The 20,550-nt window shown below is 51.4% G+C and overlaps 9 protein-coding genes across 9 annotated transcripts; 7 read left to right on the top strand and 2 right to left on the bottom strand.

Moving 5' to 3' along the window:
• Positions 1–310: 310 nt before the first annotated feature.
• On the top strand, positions 311–2,667 carry BDV14DRAFT_87037 (uncharacterized protein). The gene has a single exon (XM_073777743.1). The coding sequence runs from the start codon at positions 459–461 to the stop codon at positions 2,583–2,585; it is 2,127 nt and encodes a 708-aa protein (XP_073632710.1). The 5' UTR covers positions 311–458; the 3' UTR covers positions 2,586–2,667.
• Positions 2,668–3,195, top strand: BDV14DRAFT_87038 (uncharacterized protein). The gene has a single exon (XM_073777744.1). It carries the CDS (start codon positions 2,749–2,751, stop codon positions 3,013–3,015), a length of 267 nt encoding a protein of 88 aa, XP_073632709.1. The 5' UTR covers positions 2,668–2,748; the 3' UTR covers positions 3,016–3,195.
• A 1-nt stretch (position 3,196) lies between these two features.
• On the top strand, positions 3,197–4,004 carry BDV14DRAFT_87039 (uncharacterized protein). Its single transcript, XM_073777745.1, has 2 exons — positions 3,197–3,452; positions 3,587–4,004. Exons 1-2 carry the CDS (start codon positions 3,350–3,352, stop codon positions 3,919–3,921), a joined length of 438 nt encoding a protein of 145 aa, XP_073632708.1. The 5' UTR covers positions 3,197–3,349; the 3' UTR covers positions 3,922–4,004.
• Positions 4,005–4,110: 106 nt separating this feature from the next.
• Positions 4,111–5,125, top strand: BDV14DRAFT_87028 (dolichyl-phosphate beta-D-mannosyltransferase). Its single transcript, XM_073777742.1, has 2 exons — positions 4,111–4,337; positions 4,430–5,125. The coding sequence occupies exons 1-2, from the start codon at positions 4,234–4,236 to the stop codon at positions 5,061–5,063; spliced, it is 738 nt and encodes a 245-aa protein (XP_073632707.1). The 5' UTR covers positions 4,111–4,233; the 3' UTR covers positions 5,064–5,125.
• BDV14DRAFT_87025 (uncharacterized protein) lies at positions 5,126–6,410 on the bottom strand. Its single transcript, XM_073777741.1, has 2 exons — positions 6,184–6,410; positions 5,126–6,135 (listed from the first exon to the last, which is right to left on the bottom strand). Exons 1-2 carry the CDS (start codon positions 6,214–6,216, stop codon positions 5,188–5,190), a joined length of 981 nt encoding a protein of 326 aa, XP_073632706.1. The 5' UTR covers positions 6,217–6,410; the 3' UTR covers positions 5,126–5,187.
• Positions 6,411–6,576: 166 nt separating this feature from the next.
• Positions 6,577–9,376, top strand: BDV14DRAFT_87014 (transcription factor TFIIIC subunit TFC6). Its single transcript, XM_073777740.1, has 2 exons — positions 6,577–8,116; positions 8,162–9,376. The coding sequence occupies exons 1-2, from the start codon at positions 6,742–6,744 to the stop codon at positions 9,022–9,024; spliced, it is 2,238 nt and encodes a 745-aa protein (XP_073632705.1). The 5' UTR covers positions 6,577–6,741; the 3' UTR covers positions 9,025–9,376.
• A 616-nt stretch (positions 9,377–9,992) lies between these two features.
• On the top strand, positions 9,993–11,351 carry BDV14DRAFT_165159 (uncharacterized protein). The gene has a single exon (XM_073767308.1). It carries the CDS (start codon positions 10,200–10,202, stop codon positions 11,064–11,066), a length of 867 nt encoding a protein of 288 aa, XP_073632704.1. The 5' UTR covers positions 9,993–10,199; the 3' UTR covers positions 11,067–11,351.
• A 142-nt stretch (positions 11,352–11,493) lies between these two features.
• BDV14DRAFT_165158 (vacuolar protein sorting-associated protein 35) lies at positions 11,494–14,861 on the top strand. The gene is made up of 4 exons (XM_073767307.1): positions 11,494–11,858; positions 11,961–12,598; positions 12,646–14,162; positions 14,211–14,861. Exons 1-4 carry the CDS (start codon positions 11,722–11,724, stop codon positions 14,526–14,528), a joined length of 2,610 nt encoding a protein of 869 aa, XP_073632703.1. The 5' UTR covers positions 11,494–11,721; the 3' UTR covers positions 14,529–14,861.
• A 603-nt stretch (positions 14,862–15,464) lies between these two features.
• BDV14DRAFT_165156 (putative stress response protein Nst1) lies at positions 15,465–20,143 on the bottom strand. The gene is made up of 6 exons (XM_073767306.1): positions 19,822–20,143; positions 18,550–19,605; positions 18,211–18,458; positions 16,641–18,156; positions 16,484–16,591; positions 15,465–16,430 (listed from the first exon to the last, which is right to left on the bottom strand). The coding sequence occupies exons 2-6, from the start codon at positions 19,589–19,591 to the stop codon at positions 15,949–15,951; spliced, it is 3,396 nt and encodes a 1,131-aa protein (XP_073632702.1). The 5' UTR covers positions 19,592–19,605; positions 19,822–20,143; the 3' UTR covers positions 15,465–15,948.
• Positions 20,144–20,550: the final 407 nt, after the last annotated feature.

The raw sequence follows: 20,550 nt of genomic DNA, 5'->3' as shown, positions 1-20,550 counted from the left end.
GATGTAGCTGGAGAGTGGCTGCCGAAATTTGTAGAAGTGAGTTTGGCTGGGTAATTCCCTCAGCCAAGGCCAGGATCAGGCTAGGCCGGAATTGGAATCCTTCTTCCTCAGGCTGCCACTCCCTCTCTCCCTCTCTCTCAATCTCTCTCCTCTCGAATTAGAGATCTGCCTTCTTCATCAACCACCGACCACCAGCCATCCCGCCCTCTTTACGATCATACTCCCTGGCTTCTGCTGCCGTTTCCGCTCCCGCTACATCCTTCAGCCTTTTGCTTCGACGTCTGGGTCGCGGTATATCCAATCTTTCGCCCTCCAGCCCCTCCGCGCCCGTTCCGATCACTCCTTTGCCGTGCAGTCGCCAGCGTGATTCACAGTCCATTTGAGGTGACGGATTGAGTCGAACAACTCGTTAATATTGACCGAGCAGACCAAGAAGCCCGTCAGGGCTGTATAACGCCATGTCTGGGCGTCTATCTTCCGATCACACTCGCTCCTTCTCGCAGGGTTCTCGATCTCGGTCGGGGCCAACCGCCAACACCGATTCAATGCATCACCCGTCTACTCCTGCTCGCTCTTCAAATCCCAACGTTTTCTCGGACGAATATTCTCTAGAGCCTATAGATCCCGAACAAGTGACTCTCACGCCTCGGAGTCTGTCGATATCCTCCATTGCCTCATCACACACCCTTCGAGGCTCGCTACCCCATCAGCAACAGAAGCCATTTACTACCACCGCGACAGATGATGAGCCGCTAGAGAACCCCTTCCGAGATGACGCTCGAGTCTCGTTCGAGGATGATACCCCTCACCGGTCTAGTCTACCTCAGAAAGGAGATTTAACATATCGCAATTCTGTCACTTCGAATTCAACAGCACCCTCGACAGCGCAGCGCAGCCAGAGCACATCATCCCGTTTCTCCATCCCACCCCGAGCTCTCAGTCCTTATACCGGTGCCACTGGACCCAGTCACCCCTACGCGATGTACCCGCAGGTCGGCGTTAGTCGCTCACCCAGCGTGGCCACCACCTCGACTATCCGCCCGGTCGATGCGCCTTTGGTTGAATCAAACGGTCCCCAACACCCTTACGCGATGTATTCCCAGAATGTTGTTGTTGAAGAAGGCTTGGAAGATTCGGTCATACCTCTCGGTTTCCCCGGACACGGCCAAGAAGCGTATCAACGACCGCCTAACCGCGCTGCTGATGATGTTGGCGATCTAATCGGTCCGGACGGCTATACTGAGCAGCTTCCGCCTTATTCTCGTTATCCAGAAGGCGCTTCTCCCAAGTTAGAAGCAACTGTTGTTGCACTTCCCGACGTTCCACCGATTCCAGATCAACCCAACGGTAACACTGAACGAGATGCCGCTACGTCGGATGTATCTTCGAGAACGTTGGTTGCTGGTCAGCCTACTATTCAAGTTGGAGGAGGAGGAGGAGGTGGTAGTAGTGGTGGTGCTCCGGATGAACCGGCACCAACCGGAGTCATGGCATTCGAGGAAAAATTGAAGAGAAGGGGAAAGAAGAAGGTTTGCTGTGGACTACCAGTCTGGACATTGGTCTTGGTGTCTGTCGTAATGATTGTTGGAGGAAGCATAGGAGGTGCCATTGGCGGTATCCTGGGGGCTAAGAAGGCTGCAGAAGACGCGAGCGATGACTCCGATTATACCGTTGTAACCCAAGTGGTGCCCCCAAAAACAGATGCAACACCGATTTCCGGAACCCCGACTGGTATGCCAGCCATTCCGACTGGAAAATTCGCTATTCCTGCAGAACCGAAGAATCAATCGAAGTTCTGTATCCAGGATCAAGATCAAACGCCGTCTTGGGGATGCTACAACTCAAAACCTATCCCCATTGAAGTCGGCGGCGACAAAGATCACAGGAAGATCGAGTTTGACAGCAACCCGCTAACCACGTCGTTGACCTATGGTGCCCAGGCGCCGTTCTTTACTGAATCGTCCCTACCACTTGATTTAGTGATGGACACCAGCGACCTTAGCCTGGGACCTGCCCTATCTTTCTTTACTTACTTTGACAAGTTGGTCGCGGTCCCTGAGGATACATTCTCATCATCGGATGTTTCCAGACGGACAGTTTCCGAGGATGAGGTATTCGCTGCCGTACACCATCGCAAACGCCAAACCGAAGTCGGAGACCGACCATGGTTTTGCTGGTGGAACAGCACTGTCATGGAATTCTTCCTATACATTAACCAAACAACCAAAGAGTCACGATACTCGACCACTGACACGAGCTCGAGCAGCGAAGATAGCGATGACGATACAAAAGTCTACACGGCCGACTCCTTCTCAAAGAGGTCATCGGGTAGTTCTTCAGTGTCAAACTACCCGCGCAGGATCAAGATGGAGGAAAAGCGAGACTATGCTGATGCACAAGCCCCCTACTGTCAACAAATGCAAATCATGGACAATGGCTCGTTTGAAACTGTGTCTCCCGAAACGATCGGCATCAGTGTGAACGAGCCAACGCCGACAACGACTGTCAAGGGCAGCGCCACGCAAACTTATACGGCAAAAGCGCAATATCAAAGTATTTGTTATTGTGCTTCATTGACCGATTAGTTTGCTCTGCTTCATCAACTATTTCGAATTTCAGACAGCTGGACAATAGCGGCGGCGTTAACAGGCGGTTCTATGGTGCTTTTATGAACCTTTGGGCCAATTCTCGTGTGGTCTACATGTACTTTTCGGCGCGACGGCTTTCTCTGCCCTCATCTAGGATGGCATGTATCTTTTTTGCTTGGCTATTACCCTTTTGTTTTTTCTGGTCGTCCTATGGATTTATGATATCATTTGCTTTTGTCCTTTGCAGTGCTGTGCTATGCTTCGACTGGATCTCGACTCTCGTTTATTATACTTATATTGGCCATGCATACGGCGTTATATGGAATCACCATGGTGCATAAGGGTTTTCTCGCCACCCAGTCGTTTCTGTTGTTTGATGACGCTGGATTTCTGCTTCGTGTTTCTTAGGTTGTGTTGTGCTATCTAGAACTGTACATCAGCACCAACAACTGCCAAGTCCAGTCTTATTCTATATATACGCTATTTTGTATATCACGATAATGTGACAAGATCCAAGCGAGTCAAAGCTCTCATAATATATACATACTAATGACTTATACCAACCGCATAAATCTACGGGCATTCTAAGGAGTATGGGGGGATCATCCGGAGCCAGAAGTATGACGTTACGACCCGTCATACGCGGCGAGCGGCGACCATCACTCCCAGCACGCCTTTCAGAGCTCCCTCATATAAAAGATTGTAGCTCTTAACTTACCCTGACCTCTTGCAAACTACTTACACGCATAAAATCATCTACAATGTCACCAACCATGACTTCTCTACTCCGCAGCACTCGCTCAATCCGAGCCATCAACCCTACAACCTCCCGGTTCCCAATCTTCATCCAGCAGCGATTCAACGGTCAGAGCACCTACGGCGATGGCGAGACCAACCCCCAGGAAGATAGGAACAGGCCGACTCGCGATATTGAGCATCCTGGTTTATCTTTCCTTTCTTAAAACATTTCTGCGATCTATATATACTAACCAAGTCAGGCGCACCACCCCCCAACGTTAGCAAGGAAAACAGCAGCAAGACACAGCCCGCATACAAGCAGTCAGGTTCCAAGTCCGGGAGCGCAGATGACGGCGAGATCGAAGAGACCATTTCGACGAGGCCCTCGAACAACGCGAAGCCCACGATCACAGACGGTCGGCAGTCCACCAATGTTGATGCTGATGGGAACACAAAGCCTGATGTCCCCGAGGATGTGAAACAGCATAATGCAGATATTGATCAGAGGTTTGATAAGCCTTACAACCGCATCAAGGATGAGGGGAAAGTCGGCAAGGGGTTCTGGGGAAAGTTGGATGGTAATGAGGGGTATTAGCTGCCAGTTCAGTGTTTGCAATTGTTTCTTTTTTAGTTGTCCTCAAATGTACGATATGAATAATATATCTCGATGTGTTGAACACTTTGAATTCCTGCGTTGGAAGCTTTGAGTTCTCGTAGTGGAGTGAAACTTGGTGTATAGTTCGTCCGCGTTCGGGCCAGATTTAGCCAAGGAGCTCGAGCGACCGCGGCGGATCTCCCGCGTCTTTGTTCCTGAGCACCCCAACTTGAAGCTCTCCATCAATCTGGTCTTTTTGAAGCAATTGCATCGTCGCAAGTCTACTCTGCTGCTCGCTTTCCGAATTCCACAATGGCTTCAAAGGGCAACAAGTACTCCGTCATCCTCCCGACTTACAATGAGCGGCGCAACCTCCCTATTATTTGCTGGCTCCTGGAGCGGACATTCAGAGAGAAGTGAGCACCCCTACCATGAGCCTTATCGATCGATCGATCGAATTGAACTGAGTTTGACGCTGGCTATAAGAGATGAAACTGACATTCAATAGCAACCTAGAATGGGAGGTCATCATCGTCGACGACGGCTCCCCCGACGGCACCCTCGAAATCGCCAAACAGCTCCAAAAAGTCTGGGGCCCCGAACACATCGTCCTTAAGCCTCGCGCTGGCAAGCTCGGTCTCGGAACCGCCTACGTTCACGGCCTGCAATACGTTACCGGAAACTACGTTATCATCATGGACGCCGACTTCAGCCACCACCCCAAGTTCATCCCGGAGATGGTTCGCATCCAAAAGGAGACAGACGCCGACATTGTCACAGGCACGCGGTACGCCAGCCGCGAGAACATCCAAGGTGGTGTATACGGCTGGGACCTCTTCCGCAAGTTCACATCTCGCACTGCCAACTTGATTGCCGATGTGATGCTCATGCCTGGTGTTAGCGATTTGACGGGAAGTTTCCGGTTGTACAAGAAGAGTGTTCTGGAGAAGGTCATCTCCAGCACGCAGAGCAAGGGTTACAGTTTCCAGATGGAAATGATGGTGAGGGCAAAGGCCATGGGATTCAAGGTTGCAGAGTGCCCCATCACCTTCGTTGACCGGTTGTACGGAGAGAGCAAGCTCGGGGGCTCTGAGATTGTGGAGTATCTAAAGGGTGTTTTCAACCTCTGGCTCAAGGTTTGATTTTGTTTATACATTTCTTTCTTTTTTTCTGGCCGTTCCTTTTTCCACGTGTCTGTGATGACCACATCTACTTTCCTATGTCTTGTATATTATATTACCCTAAATCGTGATAATCACATTTTGTTCAAACCCGCTGTATGTAGCCGAGGACATGCTCGATCAACCACTCCTGTCCTTCTTTGCGGACATTGTGACTTGCTCCAGGGATTATCCCACTAGCTTCATCATCCCACTTCTTCTCCCCACCAGCATCCGTCGCACGCTTCCACCTCGCCAGCAAAGCTTCCTTGTCAACTACTTTCGGCGCATACTCATCGTTCCCAGAATAAAGCGCCACAAGGGCCCCTCTTAGCAAACCCCGCTTCGCAACCTGTCCAAAGGTTTTGGCAAGACTCTCATCGGTTGTGTCCGTGCTGAACAAGTCATCTTCCGATGGCTTTGCAGGACTCTCCGGGCTCGCAAGACTCCAGAACCTCCTCGCATTAACCGGCGTGTGAGGGTCCAACCCAACCAACCCCGTCAAATCCAAAGGACAAAGCGTACGGGAAGGCTGCTCCCGCGCAAACTTGACCAGCTTGTCATACGCCTCGCCAGCTTCCGGACTCACCTTTACAATATCCAGCAAAGCTTCCCTGTCTGATACGGGCGCCTGCATGATTGCACCATCCACGACGGGACGGGTGAGGCCGCGTACGCCGTCAACATCGGGATTGCGCGGGAGCGGGTTGACCGAGTGCACATAGTGTAGGACATCCTGGCTCCCTGTAGAGTGGCCCATGATGACAACTTTCCCGGGAGTGCCAATTGAAGACTTTTGCTTTAGCTTGCGGACATAGTCGACGCATTGCCCGATTTCTTCGACGTCTCGGTCGAGACTGCCGATGCCCCAGCCACCGTATGACGAAGAGAGATGGAGATGGAAGATGGACCAGTCTGTTGGCTCTAGAGCTTCTGCAATCTTCTCGACGTATGGGACGGTATAGAGGCCGTCTGTGAGACCGCCAATGAACAAGAGACTGTTTGTCTTGGGGGTGCTCTGAGAGCCGAATTCGAAGGCCACCAGGCGGGGGGCCTGCAGAGGTTAGCAATGCGTCCGCAAGAAAAATTGGAGAAGACTTGCATAGTTGTGAAGGGTTCCTGGATACGACGCCATGGTGACAGTAGTACTTTGTAGTTGTTGACTTGAAGCTTGTTGGCTATGAACTTGGCGGGGTAGAGTCAGCACGTTCACTGCTGATAGTACAGCCCACCGTGAGATCAGTACCTAGTCAAAGACATGCGACCATATGAGCCATCACTCTATTCTAATATTCTCGAATACAAGTCCTAGAACTATATAAATTGACCAACTCCCAAAAACGAGGCTGATTACGCAAATTACGTTTTAGATCGCCTTCTACGGTGCCATTGGCTATTCAATACCGTCACAAGGCGTAAAGAGCGCCAAGACATACGCTAGTCCTGATAAGGAGCTATGCATTCTTGCATCTCTGCATTCTTCAATCTACATCTTCTGATACTCACATCTTTTCGAGGAATATCCGGCTCAGGTTGAGATTGATACCATGGGTATTCTGATCTAAGCAAATGCTAGACTAGCTCTATCCAGTCAAGCACCCACCCGCAGAAATGCTTAAGGGCTTCGCAAAACAACTTGAAGAGCCATCAAGACCCAAGCATGCCCTCAGCTCGTAGATCGGGTCGCCTATCCGGTGTCCGAAAGAGCTACACAATTGAGCCTCTGGGTGATGAGGATCCGGATCTATATCCTCAAGATGAAGCAAATGGGACCCCGCGCGACAAAGGCAAGAAGCCAGCGCGCAGAAATGATGACAATGATTCCGATGAGGAATTCCAGGCGCAGGGAGAAGAGGAAGACGACGACGAAGGCGAGCCATCCCAAGATGAGGACGGTGGTGGTGAGAATGACGTCGAGATGGTAGACGCAGACGAGCCCGCATTATCCGCCGCTGAAGAGGCCGAAGAATCGAAACAGCGCCGCCCCAAAGCCCGCGCTCCTCCAAAGCCGAGTAGGAGGCGAACGACACTTGATCTACCCAAGACAGCCAAAAATCGGCTACCGGATGGAACCATCGCACTTACCGGTGAAGAGACGCACTCGCGAGGAAACTGGAATCCGCTTGAGCACGTGGGCAAGTCGATTCATTTGCAGGTGACATTTGGACTGGATGAGCGGGATATCCTGTCGATTTTGTACGCGAGAGACCGGTGGAGTCGCGGGACCGACTCTACGTTTCCAACAAAGGTGTCGTTAGACGAGGCGAAGAGCTTGAGAGATTATGGGTATGGGTCGACGTTCGGTGTTGAGCCTGACGAGATGGAAAAAGAGAGATCGAGTGGGTGGGATTGGTATTCTGAGAATGGGGTGAGAGAGCGCCAGCGTCTTGAAAAAATCACAGAAAACGAGGCTCGTCAAACATACTTGCCTACGCCGAAACAAGGAAAACACACAGTGTTGGTAGGGCCTGCTGACAGTCAGATGGAGTTCAATCTAGCCCAGTACGACACTCTGAACTTTGGAGACGCGTGGGAAGAACTGCAAAAACAGCCTACGCCAAAACAGGGGAAGAAGAAACGCCAGGGCTGGGTAATCAATATTGGCCAGCGCATTCAAAATGTAGCGTGGGTGCCAAATCAAAGTGATTCTGAACAATATTTGGCTGCGGTTGCTCCGATATCTGCAGAGCAGAAAGAGGCGATTCCGGATCCTCTAAAAGACCATGCAGCACCGGCATTTCGACCATCGGCTCCGTACCCCTGTGCGCTGCAACTATGGGCTTTCAAAGCTACAGAGGGTGGCAAGCTCACAAAATCAATGTACATGGATTCTCAGCCTAGACTACGCTTGGTCCTGGCAACCGAGTGGGGCGACTTGAGGCGAATGGTCTGGTGTCCTATGCCTCGCGAGTCGCAACCTGAAGATAAACAAGGCGATTACAAAAATCTAGGACTTCTTGCTGGTATCTGGAGCGATGGCTATGTCCGCGTCATTGACGCAAAAGTCAGCAAAGACCCTACCAGCACCGAATTCTGTAAGTCCAGCATTGATTGTCGGGAACATGACTAACGCACCGCAGACAAAGCCAGCTCTGCTCTCTTTGAGGCGAAGCCCGCATCTACAGTTTGTACATGTGTGGCATGGCTATCGCCGAGCGATATTGCTGTAGGTTGTGCCAATGGATTCGTTGCCATTTGGAGCATCGCGCCACCCTCCAGTCAGCTTCAATCAGAGGGTAGTCCTCTACCCTACTTCTACCACCCCCTTCATTCGACGTATGTACTTAATATCGCGCCTGCATATCCGACTCACGCCGATCTAATAGCCACCACATCCATGGATGGAGAGACACGAATGACTTCAGTCCTCGACTGGAACAAGGACACAGTCGAGACAGGCCGCATGAGAGTGGGATCGCCATATCTATCATACTCGCCATGGCTACATTCATTCATTTCGAGTGACGAAAATGACTTTGCGCGCCTTTTGACCACGCGTCGCTTTTACACAACAATAGCAGTCGCCAGGCTGCCGAGCACCATTTCTGCTCTGGCAAGCAGCAGTCCCTGGCACCCGAGCGTCCTCCTTGGCTGCACTGGAGGTTCAGTAATTGCTTCAAACCCTCTCCGAAGGCTTCTGCATTCCAAAGAGAAGCAGTGGCAGCAGACCTGGTTCTCACATACCTGGGCTCGAGGAAACAACTCGAATCCAAATACTTCCGGAACGAGTCGATTCTATGACGGCTATCGCGCCGAAAGTATTAGTCTCATGCGCAATATGACTGGCGATCGCAAAATGGTCAATGGAACTATGATGGTCACCATCTACGAGGAAGAAACACACGTCACGGCGCTGGCGTGGAACCCTAATCAGTCATGCGCAGGATGGGCTGCTGCTGGTTTGGGATGCGGCTTGCTTAGAATTGAAGACCTGGCGCTGTAATCCCATCATTGTTGATATTGGCTTAGGTTTTGGCCATATCGACCGCCAGATACATTACGTATGCGTTATACAGCCTGCATGGACGGATGCAAGGGAGGCGGCAGAGAGCAATGCTATCTCAGAACGCCATGCATAACTGAGGTGCCAGCAACAAGTCTGAATAGATGCTTGTCGCTATTTCTGGATCAAATTTGTCGGATTTCTTCGCGATGCAATATCTGATCTGCGAATCAAGGCCATTGCGAATGTGGACACACTGAAGCCTCGAATTTTGATTGATGACTTCTTAGCATGTACGAGGCATATTGTCGAAGGGCTTCGCTATATTCTAGTATAAAACATCAGATTTATGCAGGATATACTAATCGAACGATAGGCTGCATGCATGTAAGCTTTAGCCTCTGCATAAACATAGTTGGGTGACACAGCAGAGCATTGCGCGTCCAAATCCCTACAAAGTGTATACAGATTATAGAGTAGGCAGACGAGTAATTCGTACTAAGAATAGAGCATCTCAATTTTGCCTGCGTGCAAGACCCATCAGTGCTGCATCGCCATGCTCAGAGTGGGCATTCTGACTCTGAGCGCCACAGTTGGCGCACAGCCACAGCACAGGGTCTCAAACGTCTGCCTCCGTCCATACCTACTCCGTACGGAATCAAAAATATTCGGCATAAAACATAAGATGCAATCTAGATCTTGATTCAAATCTTCTCAATTACCGCATCACTATGAAATGATGTGCGTTGGGCCGACAATCCCGCGGTCTTCACCAAAAAAGATTGTGGCTGGTCGTTGCCATGGTTGTCCCAGCCTCCTGTATACCCGCTGAGAGCTGTCATCCAGACCGTCAGGGACGCGCCAGCTGCCATTATGCTCGAATATGATGGGCCTAGTCGGCCGATCATTATGCAAGATAGATCCACGCTTTGGCGCCTCTGAGCGTTTTCCTGCCCGTGCTTCCAGCCCGTCGGTTTTTTGATTCCTGGGTTTTTTAAGGGCTAGGTCTCTCCAGGGTTTTTTCTGCAATCAACAACATCTCTTCATTTTGCAATCATACCATTAGGACTGTTTAACTAGCAGTCTCACTTACGATTTTCTTTTTTTACTTGTCTTCACTCATTGTTCTGTTGCTTCCAATATCATTTCTGTTTTTACTACCAACCGACGGCACCATGCACACCTCAGCGCTCATCTCTCTCGCTCTCGCTCTTACTTCCAACGCCTTTCCTCTCGTTTCGACCCCTGTTCCCACTTCTAGTGCAGTTGCTCAGCGCCGAAGTGCAGACTACAATGTCGTCAACGTTGGAGACGCCCCGGACCCTCAGCCTATTCCCACGGCCCTAGAGACCGTTGTCCAGACGGTCACTCTGCCCGGTGCTCCTGCGCAGACAGTGACAGTTACTGTCCCTGCAACTCCCACCACCTCGCCTTCATCCTCGGCCATATGGGGCTCTAGCGCTTTCAGCGGCAGTCCTGCTGCTTACCCAGTTCCTACTCCCGAAATCGCTGCTCGCGGCTACTCCTCCTCGGCCGCATGGGGCACCAGTGCTTCTGGACTCGTTGCTCGGGCTTTCTCATCCCCTTCCTCGCTCTTTGGTGGCTCTAGCTCTGAACTCACTGCTCGGGCTTACACTCCGTCCTACTCCTCTCCTGTGTGGAGCACAAGTGCGCCTGCCACCCCAACTGTGACTCCTGAGCTTGCTGCTCGATATGCTGCCCCTTCCTCTTCCCCAGTCTGGAGCACCAGTGCTTCTGCTTACCCGACTACCACTCCCGCTGTGGAAGAAGAGACTGCTCCCCGTGGCTTGGACAGACTCGCTCGTGCTTTTGGACGCTCCCTTGAGTCCCAGCTGAAGGTTATTGAGGGCAACTTGCCTGAGCGTGTCAAGGCCCGCCGCAATGAGACCTCCGCCTACTCCCAGCTCGTTGCTCGTGGTGTCAACGCTACCGAGGGTGCTCTTTCCTCACGTGGTCTCTTCAACACCACTACCTCTGCCTTTCAGGCTCGCAGCTACAACGGCACCGCCTCTAGGGCGTAAAACGGTACTCTGCTGCTAGCACCTAAGGGGGATATTGGGAACTTGACTATTCTTGGATGTCTTTTTTACTACTTTGACCATCGCTACACTTTGGTGGCTTACTTTCATGACAAACGAAGATTGACGGATTTAATGGTTTATATGATAAGATGCTTTGAGAACGAGATGATTGACTTGTCATGAGAGGCACATCTGGCGTTTTTTTCGGATTTTTCATCATGTTGTTTACTGCCTTGTTATACAGATTACATAGATCGGAGCTTATAGACTGAATGAATATTGTATTGAAATTACAACAAGTTTCCGGTAGATGCAAGTGAGTTGTGGTATTTAATGTAATCATACAGTGGCCGTGATACATTACGTACCTGCTGGTCGCATGTCCTGCCGCCTCCAAGTCAATGGCATTATGACAGTTCCACTCCAGCAACGCTCACCTCCAACGCCTCTTAATCCATTAATTCACCTTCTTTCTCTGTCTATGGAAATTAAAACCCCTTTTGAACTTTCCGCTGCAGCTCTTCTCTCTACCTCGACCCTGTCATCGCTCCGCCCCTCCCCCTTTCAGCTGTTTACCGCCTAAGCCCCAACGTCTCTCTACCTCCGCTCTAGAGTCCGGACTCCCCTCTTCAGCAGACCACACCAGATAACCACAATGGCCACCTCGGTAGCGCCCTCCGAAGATCAGAGCCGCCTCCTGGAGGAGGCATTGGGGGTAGTGCGCCAGCAATCAGGCATGATGCGGAAATGCCTCGAGACCCCGGGGAAGCTGATGGATGCGCTGAAATGCGGGTGAGTTTGAGCTTCAGGCAACAGCGGGATGGTGTCGCGCGATGCCATTCCGCTTGCGATACTTGCAGGAATGGTAATTCTGATATTATTTTAATTGTTTAGGTCGACATTGGTCTCTGAGCTCCGAACACCAAGTCTAGGCCCCAAGCAATACTACGAACTGTACATGGCCGTCTTCGACGCCCTGCGCCATCTCTCCGTCTACCTAAAAGAAAACCACCCCGTCAATCATCTCGCGGATCTATACGAGTTGGTTCAATATGCGGGCAACATTGTCCCCCGACTGTACCTCATGATCACTGTCGGAACCGTCTACATGTCCGTCGAAGATGCTCCCGTCAAAGAGATCATGAAGGATATGATGGAGATGAGCCGAGGTGTACAGCACCCAATACGCGGGTTATTCCTGCGATACTACCTCTCCGGGCAGGCGAGGGATTACCTACCGTCGGGGACCGGAGACGGCCCTGAGGGGAACCTCCAGGATTCAATCAACTTTGTCCTGACGAATTTCGTGGAAATGAACAAGCTATGGGTTAGACTACAACACCAGGGTCCTTCCCGGGAACGAGAGAAGCGGATGCAGGAGCGCCGAGAGCTGGAGCTGTTGGTTGGGAGCAATGTTGTTCGTCTGAGCCAACTGGTGGATCTGGAGACGTACAAATCTGGAATATTGCAGGCGCTGTTGGAGCAGGTTGTTCAGTGTCGGGATGTTCTAGCACAAGAGTATCTGCTTGAAGGTGAATATACCCATGTTTTGATTTTGGCGAATGCTAACCGATTGCAGTGATTACAAAGGTGTTCCCGGATGAATTCCACTTACATACGCTCGACTACTTGCTCTCAGCCATTGCGCGGTTACACCCTCATGTGGATCTGAAAAAGATTGTGATAGGACTTATGGACCGCCTTTCATCCCATGCTGCTCGCGAAAACGAGACATCTACCGATCCAGAGACGAGACAACAAAAGGAAGAAGAGGCCGTTACCAAGCTCCTCGAGAATCTAAAGATCTCCGAAGAAATCAAGGACAAGCCCAAGGAACCAGCCGCCGAAGCCACTACTCAGGAGAATGGCGTTGAACAGGCACCAGCCGAAGCCGAAGAGACGACGCAACCGGCCAAGGAGCCTACGACAAATGGGGGCGATGAGGATCAAAAGCCCACCGCGCCTCAGGATGTTAAGCTCTACGATATCTTCTATGAGCAGGTTGTCAACCTCATCAAGTCTCGCGGACTTCCTATCCACGACACCATGGCGTTGCTTGTCTCGCTCGTCAACCTTGCGCTCAACACCTACCCTGAGCACCTCGAATACGTCGACCAGATTCTTCAATTTGCTACCAAAGAGACAGCCGAGTTCACTGACCACGCCGATCTACACGCCGCACCTACACAGCAAAACCTCCTCCACCTTCTCACTGCGCCGCTCCGCTCATACGTTTCAATCTTCACAGCCTTGGCACTACCGCATTACCTCCCTCTCCTTTCCGCTCAGACATATCCCACACGGCGAGCCGTTGCGGGCGAAATCGCCCGAAGTCTGCTCAAGAACCGTACACTAATTACCACCACAGAGAACCTGGACCGTGTACTACAGGCTCTTAGGGTAATTATCAAAGAGGGGGTCCAGCAGGGAGGTGGCTACCCTGGATCACAGCGACGAGGCGAGTCAGATGAGACGATTGAAGAGCAAGGGTGGCTGGCCAGGATTATACACTTGCTACAGGCTTTAGACAATGATACCCAGCTCAAGCTTCTTCAAGGGACACGAAAGGCCTACCTGGATGGCAACGAGAGGATTCGATACACCTTCCCCGCTATCGTTAGCTCTTCAATTCGTCTGGCACGGAAACTCAAGTCTCGCGAGCATTACGATGACAACTGGCAATCACAATCATCAGCACTTTACCGATTCATGCACCAATGCGTCAACAACCTATACCAGCGCGTCAACCCCGGATGCGCTGATCTGGCGCTCCGTCTCTTCGTCATGTGCGGTGAGGTAGCCGACCAGACCGGCTTTGAAGAATTCAGTTACGAGTTCTTCGCGCAAGCCTTTACCATCTACGAAGACTCCATTAGCGACTCCCGCGCCCAGTTTCAAGCTGTCTGCATCATTGCCGGTGCCCTTCACGGCAGCCGAGGCTTCTCCAAAGAAAATTACGATACTCTTATTACCAAGGCCGCTCTCCACGGCAGCAAACTCCTCAAGAAGCCAGATCAATGCCGTGCAGTATACTTAGCCAGTCATCTCTGGTGGGTCATTGAGAACCCGCACCGCGGCGAAGAAGACCCCAAGAATGTAAGCCTCTTTCTGTTCTATTTTTTCTACATATACTAACAAAATCAGCTCTACCGCGATGGCAAGCGCGTCCTCGAATGTCTTCAGCGTGCCCTCCGCGTCGCAGACGCCTGCATGGACACCGCCGTCTCCGTCGAACTCTTTGTCGAGATCCTCAACCGCTACGTATACTACTTTGACCAGCAAAACGAGACCGTCACGACAAAATACCTCAACGGCCTGATTGAACTCATCCACTCAAACCTGCAGACGGACCAGGACGACCCGAACCCGGCGCTCGAGAACCCCAAGAAACACTTCCATCGCACGCTGGAGTACATTCGCACGAGAGAGTATGAGGGTGTTGTTACAGATCCTAGGACCTAAGCCTTTAGATTCAGCCTACTCGTTTCAGCCAACCATTTATGTCTTAATGCTGTATAAGTTTATACCGCAGTGTTTCCCTTATTTTTCAGCCAAGCCATGCATTAGTCTCACGCTTGGTGTACCTGTCATGCTTTGTTTTCAATTGTACGTCTGTATGTATCTGTGCCCAAGAGATTCCCTTTCTCCTTTCAATTTTCACCCAAGCCTTTTCGTTATTCCACCAGAGTATGATACCTCCATGCTTGATCATCAAAGAATAAACCTTCTGTGCCATCCTCTCACTAGGAGCTTCCTTTGTAAAGTAGACGCTATTTTTTGCGACCTTTGCTTCAGTGCTAGGGAAGGTATTGTCGTTTGCGGTATTGGGTCGCTCTTGCCTTGTCCTTAGATAGTCCTCAACCGCTGTGCAAGGAAGGCGCGATTGACGAGTACTTGAGCACTGAGAAAGGAAAGAGCAACTAACATACCACGATTTAGGAAGGCGCGGATAGCCCTGGCCACTTATCTGGGATAGGAAGGAGCTGTGTGACACCGAGGGTCGTTCTTGCCTAAAATAAATCCGAGCATTGCTCAGGAACTTTGGGAAAGTGCGACTGGCAGTCAACGTATCCGAGAGAGGCAGGTGCGTATCCTGTCCACTCATGTCAAGGAAGGAGCGTCTGACAATTGATTCGAGTTAGGAAGGCGCGGCGACGCGGGTTGCTCTTTCTATGTAAAGGTGTATCCTTCAGCTTGAAGAGGGAAGGAGCGACTGGCGAGGTGCTGTCTCAGGGTAGGAAGAAACAATTTGGGACGGACGGCAAGGGAAGGCGCGATGGGCACTATCAAACCCGCTGTAATCTCTACTCATCCCCCACCGAGTCTGACTAGATACCAAAAACTACGATATGATCATGAGATGAAGGTAAGAATCTTGAGAATCCACGAGGTATGAAACCTCGAGTGTGTATGCAATTGTAAGTTCTTGATGGAGGATAAGAAAGAACCATGCACCTTGTCTCTCTCTCGTGAGACAGGCTAGGGTAAAGTAAGGATAAAAAATACACGCAACATGACAACAATGCCCATGGATGATTGAATGAACACAGCACAGCGATGGGAAACGAAAGCGAGAAATGGTAGTGTAATGACACGAACAATGAGTTTCATAACAGGGATGTGGGTAGGAAGAGGGAAAGGGAGAGAGGGTCATATCGTAGCACGGCATGCGTACAGTGGGCGGAGAAAGGATGGATTGAGGTATGGCAAGGAGGAGTGAGAGGAGGAAGTGAGAAAGATGAGAGAAAATAGGAGGAAACATGAGATAACGCTGAACCTTGACCCATAATAACCGATGTCAATGCAGGAGAATAGCTCATCCCGAAACATTGATGCAGAAGCCTGATTGATGAAAATCCTTTCCCCATAAAGAACGCCTAGACTAAAAACCCGAGGTTGGAGAAGAAAATTGTCGGAGGGCGGAGGTTGGGGGTGTGCCGAAGCCAAGCCCGCCGATGGCTGGGACAGTGCTGCTTGGAATAGGGCTTCCAATTTCGCCGGGGGCAATGCTACCTCGGTGGCTAGTCGTGCTATTGGTGTCCGGCTCGAACTTGACTAGATCTCCATTCGAGTTACTCCTGATTGTGAACGACCCGCCTCCATTCGTAGCGTTGCCTTCTGTATCACAGATGTCAAGCATTTCTTTGAGAGAGATGGATGGCTCGTTCGGAGGTCGCATCTGCTCAACTTGGCGGAGAACCGCCTTCACTTCTTGGAAACCATCTGTACCCTTCGTAGGGCTCATCGTGCTCAGTTGTTTGCAGGCTTGGATTATCCAGAGTCGAATCGAAACCGGACGGGACGTATGTGCGCGATGATGGATACCGGCACCGAAAGCGTTATTGTTGTTTGACCAGTTGTTCCCTGTTTCCCATGTTAATCATAAAACAGCTCAAGTATAAATCACAAGTACTAACCAGGCATGTAGCCCCATGTTGAACTGCCGGGAAAGGAGGTTCCAAAAGGCTGGGCCCAAGGATTGTTTCCCACGACAGGGCTCACAGGGAAATTGCCATGTTTGGCCACTGGGAAATCGTCAGTCTATGCCTTTATCAAAAGAGGATATTGACTCACCGCTCAGAGGTTCCGGGAACAGCGATGAGCCAGTGAAGCTGGCGCGCGTAGGACCAGGCATTGACGCAGCAGGTGTTGATCCCGGAAGAGATTGAGAGAGTTGCGACGATGCGAGGGGAACATCGCTGTCATCAAGCAGTGCACTACTGCCAAGCTGCGCGCTTAGGCCGTCTACATCCCTTCGACTATTGTGCTGCTCTTGTTGAGTACTGGGCGGGCGTTTGATAGGGCTTGGGCGGGATATCGGGAATGGCTGGGAGCTGGTGTCAAGCGGAGATCTTTCAAAGGAGTTGGAAGGGTGCCTTGAATGGCCATGCGGTAAGCCACCAGGTTGCGAGAACACGCCAGGGAAAGGTTGAGCATGGAAAGGAAGACCGGGAGCATCGACCGGGAACCCTCGGCCTGGCTGCATTGGACGAGCCCCGTTGATCCCTGGAGGTGCCGCGATCCCGTTGGGGGCGGGGAACCCTCGCAGCTGGTTCATGTAGGGACTCGAGTGCGGAGGGTAGGAAGGTAGTTCATGGCCCAACGGCGGTCCCCGGACTACACCTGGCATGCCCGGAAGAGCGGAAGGAGAGAAGCCAGGAGGATGAGCTCTACCCAAAGGAGACATGGGCGTTCCTGGATGGTGGAGCATGGAGTGGCCAGGTCCTAACTTAGAGATACCACTAGACCCCGAGGATTGGGACAGGGGAATGGAGCGAGGAGACACCGGAACCGCCTCTGCGCTGGCCGTTTGGGACCGCGGGGACGAGCTGTGTGACCCATGCTGTGAAGAGCGCCGGCCTTTGACGGGTGTTGAAGCTTTGGGGACATGATTGTTAAAAGGGAGCGGAGACTGTTGGTGTCCGGATAATCCTGGCACGGGCATGTGGTTCGATGCCCTCTTGACCCTCTCTTGCTCTTCTTGCGCTTGTTGCCTGGCCTGCTCCTCCAGGGTCTTGCGCTCACGTTCTTGCTTGGCCTGCTGCTCCTTCAGCTCACGCTCCTCGCGCTCCTTTTGCCGGGCTTCCTCCTTCCGTTTCCTCTCCTGTTCCTTCTGTTCACGCTGCTTCCGCTCAATCTCTCCTTGCTTCTCTCGTTCTTCTCGCAAACGCTTCTGTCTTTCAGCTTCTTTCCGAGCGCGCTCCTCTTCATGGGCCTTCCGTTCGAGTTCCCGGTCCTTTCGTTGCTTCTCTTTCTTCTTCCGTTGCTCCTCCAGCTTTTTCTCCTGCTCGGCTTTAGCAGCAGCCTCCTCCGCCGCCTTCTCTGCCTCTTTTCGAGCCTTTTCCTCGTCCTTTGCTAGCTTTGCCAGCCTCTTCTTTTCCTTGCGTTTTTCAGCCTCTCGAGCTTTCTTGGCAGTTCGCTGCTCGTTTTGATTCTCTTCTTCCAAGAGTTCTTCGAGGAGCTTCTGCTGGCGTTGTTCGGCTACCTTTTCGCGATATGCTGTCAATACCCGCTGCTCAAACATCCGAGCTGCAAATATCTGAAACATGCGTCGGCCCTCTTCCATGCGCTGTTCTTCCGTCATGGTGTCCTACGGGTTTGTCAGTATGCTAGTGAATAACACAAGAACGTGGTTGGAGCAAACCATGTCATCTTCCTCCTCAAACTCTTCCTCCTCCCCACTTTCGTATTCTTCTTCCTCTTCATCGTCATAGTCCTCGTCGTCCAAAGGGCCATGATTGTGACCACTGTGAAGATTCTGGTGTGCTGCAGCCACGTTGTACTGCATATCCTCTTCACGCTGCATGCGGCGTTCTGCCAATTGTTCCATCATGTCAATAAAATGTTTCCCGTCATTCCTTAACAGATCGTCTGCAACTGTGAGAATACCATCTGAATGTAACGAAGCAGAGACGAAGCGCAAAATCAGCCCCGAATTCAACAAGCGAAAAGAAGAAGCCATAGTTCCAGGTGTCTTTCTTACCTTTGACAGTCAAACTATTACCGAATGCGAAAAAGTCGGCTTGCGCGGCTCGCTCCTCGTCCTCATATTCCTCGTCACTGTAGGGTTCGTCATCCTCTTCATCCTCGTCGTAGTCTTCTTCCAAATCTTCCTCATCTTCGGGTAGTTCGTGTATTTGACTCCGTGGAGGGTGAAAGTGCGTTTGCGTATGTGGATGTTGAGGTGACCGTAGTGGTGAATGGTACAATCGAGGCGGCGGAAGTATAGCAGGCCCTCCTTCAAGCGTCGAGGAATTGTTGGCGTACTGTTCGAGCTCATCGTAATAGGCATCGTATAGAACTTCGAGTTCTTCCTCAATCGCCGTCCGTTTTCTACCGCATACAGTGCAGCTGCAGGAATGCTTCTGCTGCTCCTTCATCTTCTTCAAGACGGCATCCTTTTCCACTTTGACAAGCTGACGGCGTTCCTCCTCGCCTAGCTCTAGCCAGAACATCTTGATATTTTCTCGTTCTTCCGATGTCGTGGTGTTCCAAAGATTGCGCTCCTTGCTATTCAACCGTGCCGTCTGAGGACCAAAATGCGGGGGTAAAGGCGGGGGTAGCGTGTGCGAAATCGAGATGGAAGGGGTCGATAGAGGAGTCGAGCTTGCTTGCGATCCGTTCCGGGCCTTCTTCCCTCTTTTTTTCTTTGATTTCCGACTCGTCGTTCTTTGCGCATCATCCAGACCGTGATCGGAAGGGCGAGGGGGCTCCTGGAGGTCGGGACCATGTCCATTTAGCATTGCCTCACTCGTATTTTCACCATCAAGTTCGGGTCCGTTCGATACATGATTGTCCGGTACGACCAAGCGCGGCCCGTTTGAACCTAAGGTGTCACTAGGCGCATGTCCGTTTGCCGCCTGGCGCTCGGCCGCCAAACGAGCCTTCTCCCTCCGCTTTTGCTTCTTCCGGTTCACTGAGGCGGGTTTCGTATCTGGCATCGAAGAACTGCGAGAGTCGCTGGGGACTGAGTTTTCAGGGTTCGTAGAAGGTGTAGGCGCCGTTACGGGCCCATGACTGGACATTGTGGAACTAGCAGCTGGTCCGGACGTGGCGTGAGTAGGCATGGAATCATATGTTCTTTTCGCAGGGATAGGTGCAGACACCTAAGCCTCCAAGGTTCTTGAGTCCGACCACAGGAGGAGCTGTTGGAGAAGGCGGAGCAAAATGGTCAGAGATGTCGGGGACACTGAGGGCGGAAGCAGGAGCCTCCCGGAGAAAGAACGCTGAGAGTAAAAAAAATCAAAAAGCTCACCAGCAAGTGCCCAGGACCGACAGGCGAAATGAAGATTAAGGAGAGTGTGAGACGAGAGAAAGACCAAAGCGTGAACTCGCGATTGAAAGAAAAGCGGCCTCCAGTGGCTGGTGGGGAGAGCCAAGGTACAATGCCCCCAAGTGAGGGCGGAGAGAGGGGTGGAAATTGACCGGGCGGCTTGACAAGACAGGCTGGGACGGGGGAGGAGATTGGGCGACGCGTGAGGCCGGAGAGAGAGTAGTGGTAACGAGTGTCGAAGAGGTGGTAATACTAAGAGTGAGAGGAGGAGGATACCTCTGCCGACGAGCGAGTATGACTGGATTGACGCCGGAGTTAGGCTCTGGATGGTTGCCCTGCCGCTGCCCGCAAAGGGATAGCCTGGATAGCCGCTATAAGCGAGCGCATGTCTGGTTGTACTACCTACCAATCTACCTACTTATTTACTACGATACAATTTACAAAAAAAGTATACTGTAAACACGCAATTAATTGCTATATGAAGGTTTCGTTCCACGCCCTGTAAGGATGTACCTTGGGAGCCCAACACCAAGCGACGAACCTTGAGTCTACCAAGGGTGCCAATGGCGTGTTTAAGCTATTGGGTTTGACTGAAGGTGGAAGTCAGCGGCTGAACTGGAAGCATTATTACTACCACGCTCTAGTAATAGGCCTTCATAGGCTTATAGCTGTGAAAACTACTAAATACAGTAATACACCACCACTGTGACA

Source organism: Aspergillus stella-maris (genome assembly GCF_047715825.1).
Source record: "Aspergillus stella-maris strain CBS 113639 unplaced genomic scaffold BDV14scaffold_4, whole genome shotgun sequence".
NCBI classification, from domain to species: Eukaryota; Fungi; Ascomycota; class Eurotiomycetes; order Eurotiales; family Aspergillaceae; genus Aspergillus; species Aspergillus stella-maris.
Note: the sequence above shows the minus strand (reverse complement) of the source record. Positions and strands in the feature narration are given on the sequence as shown.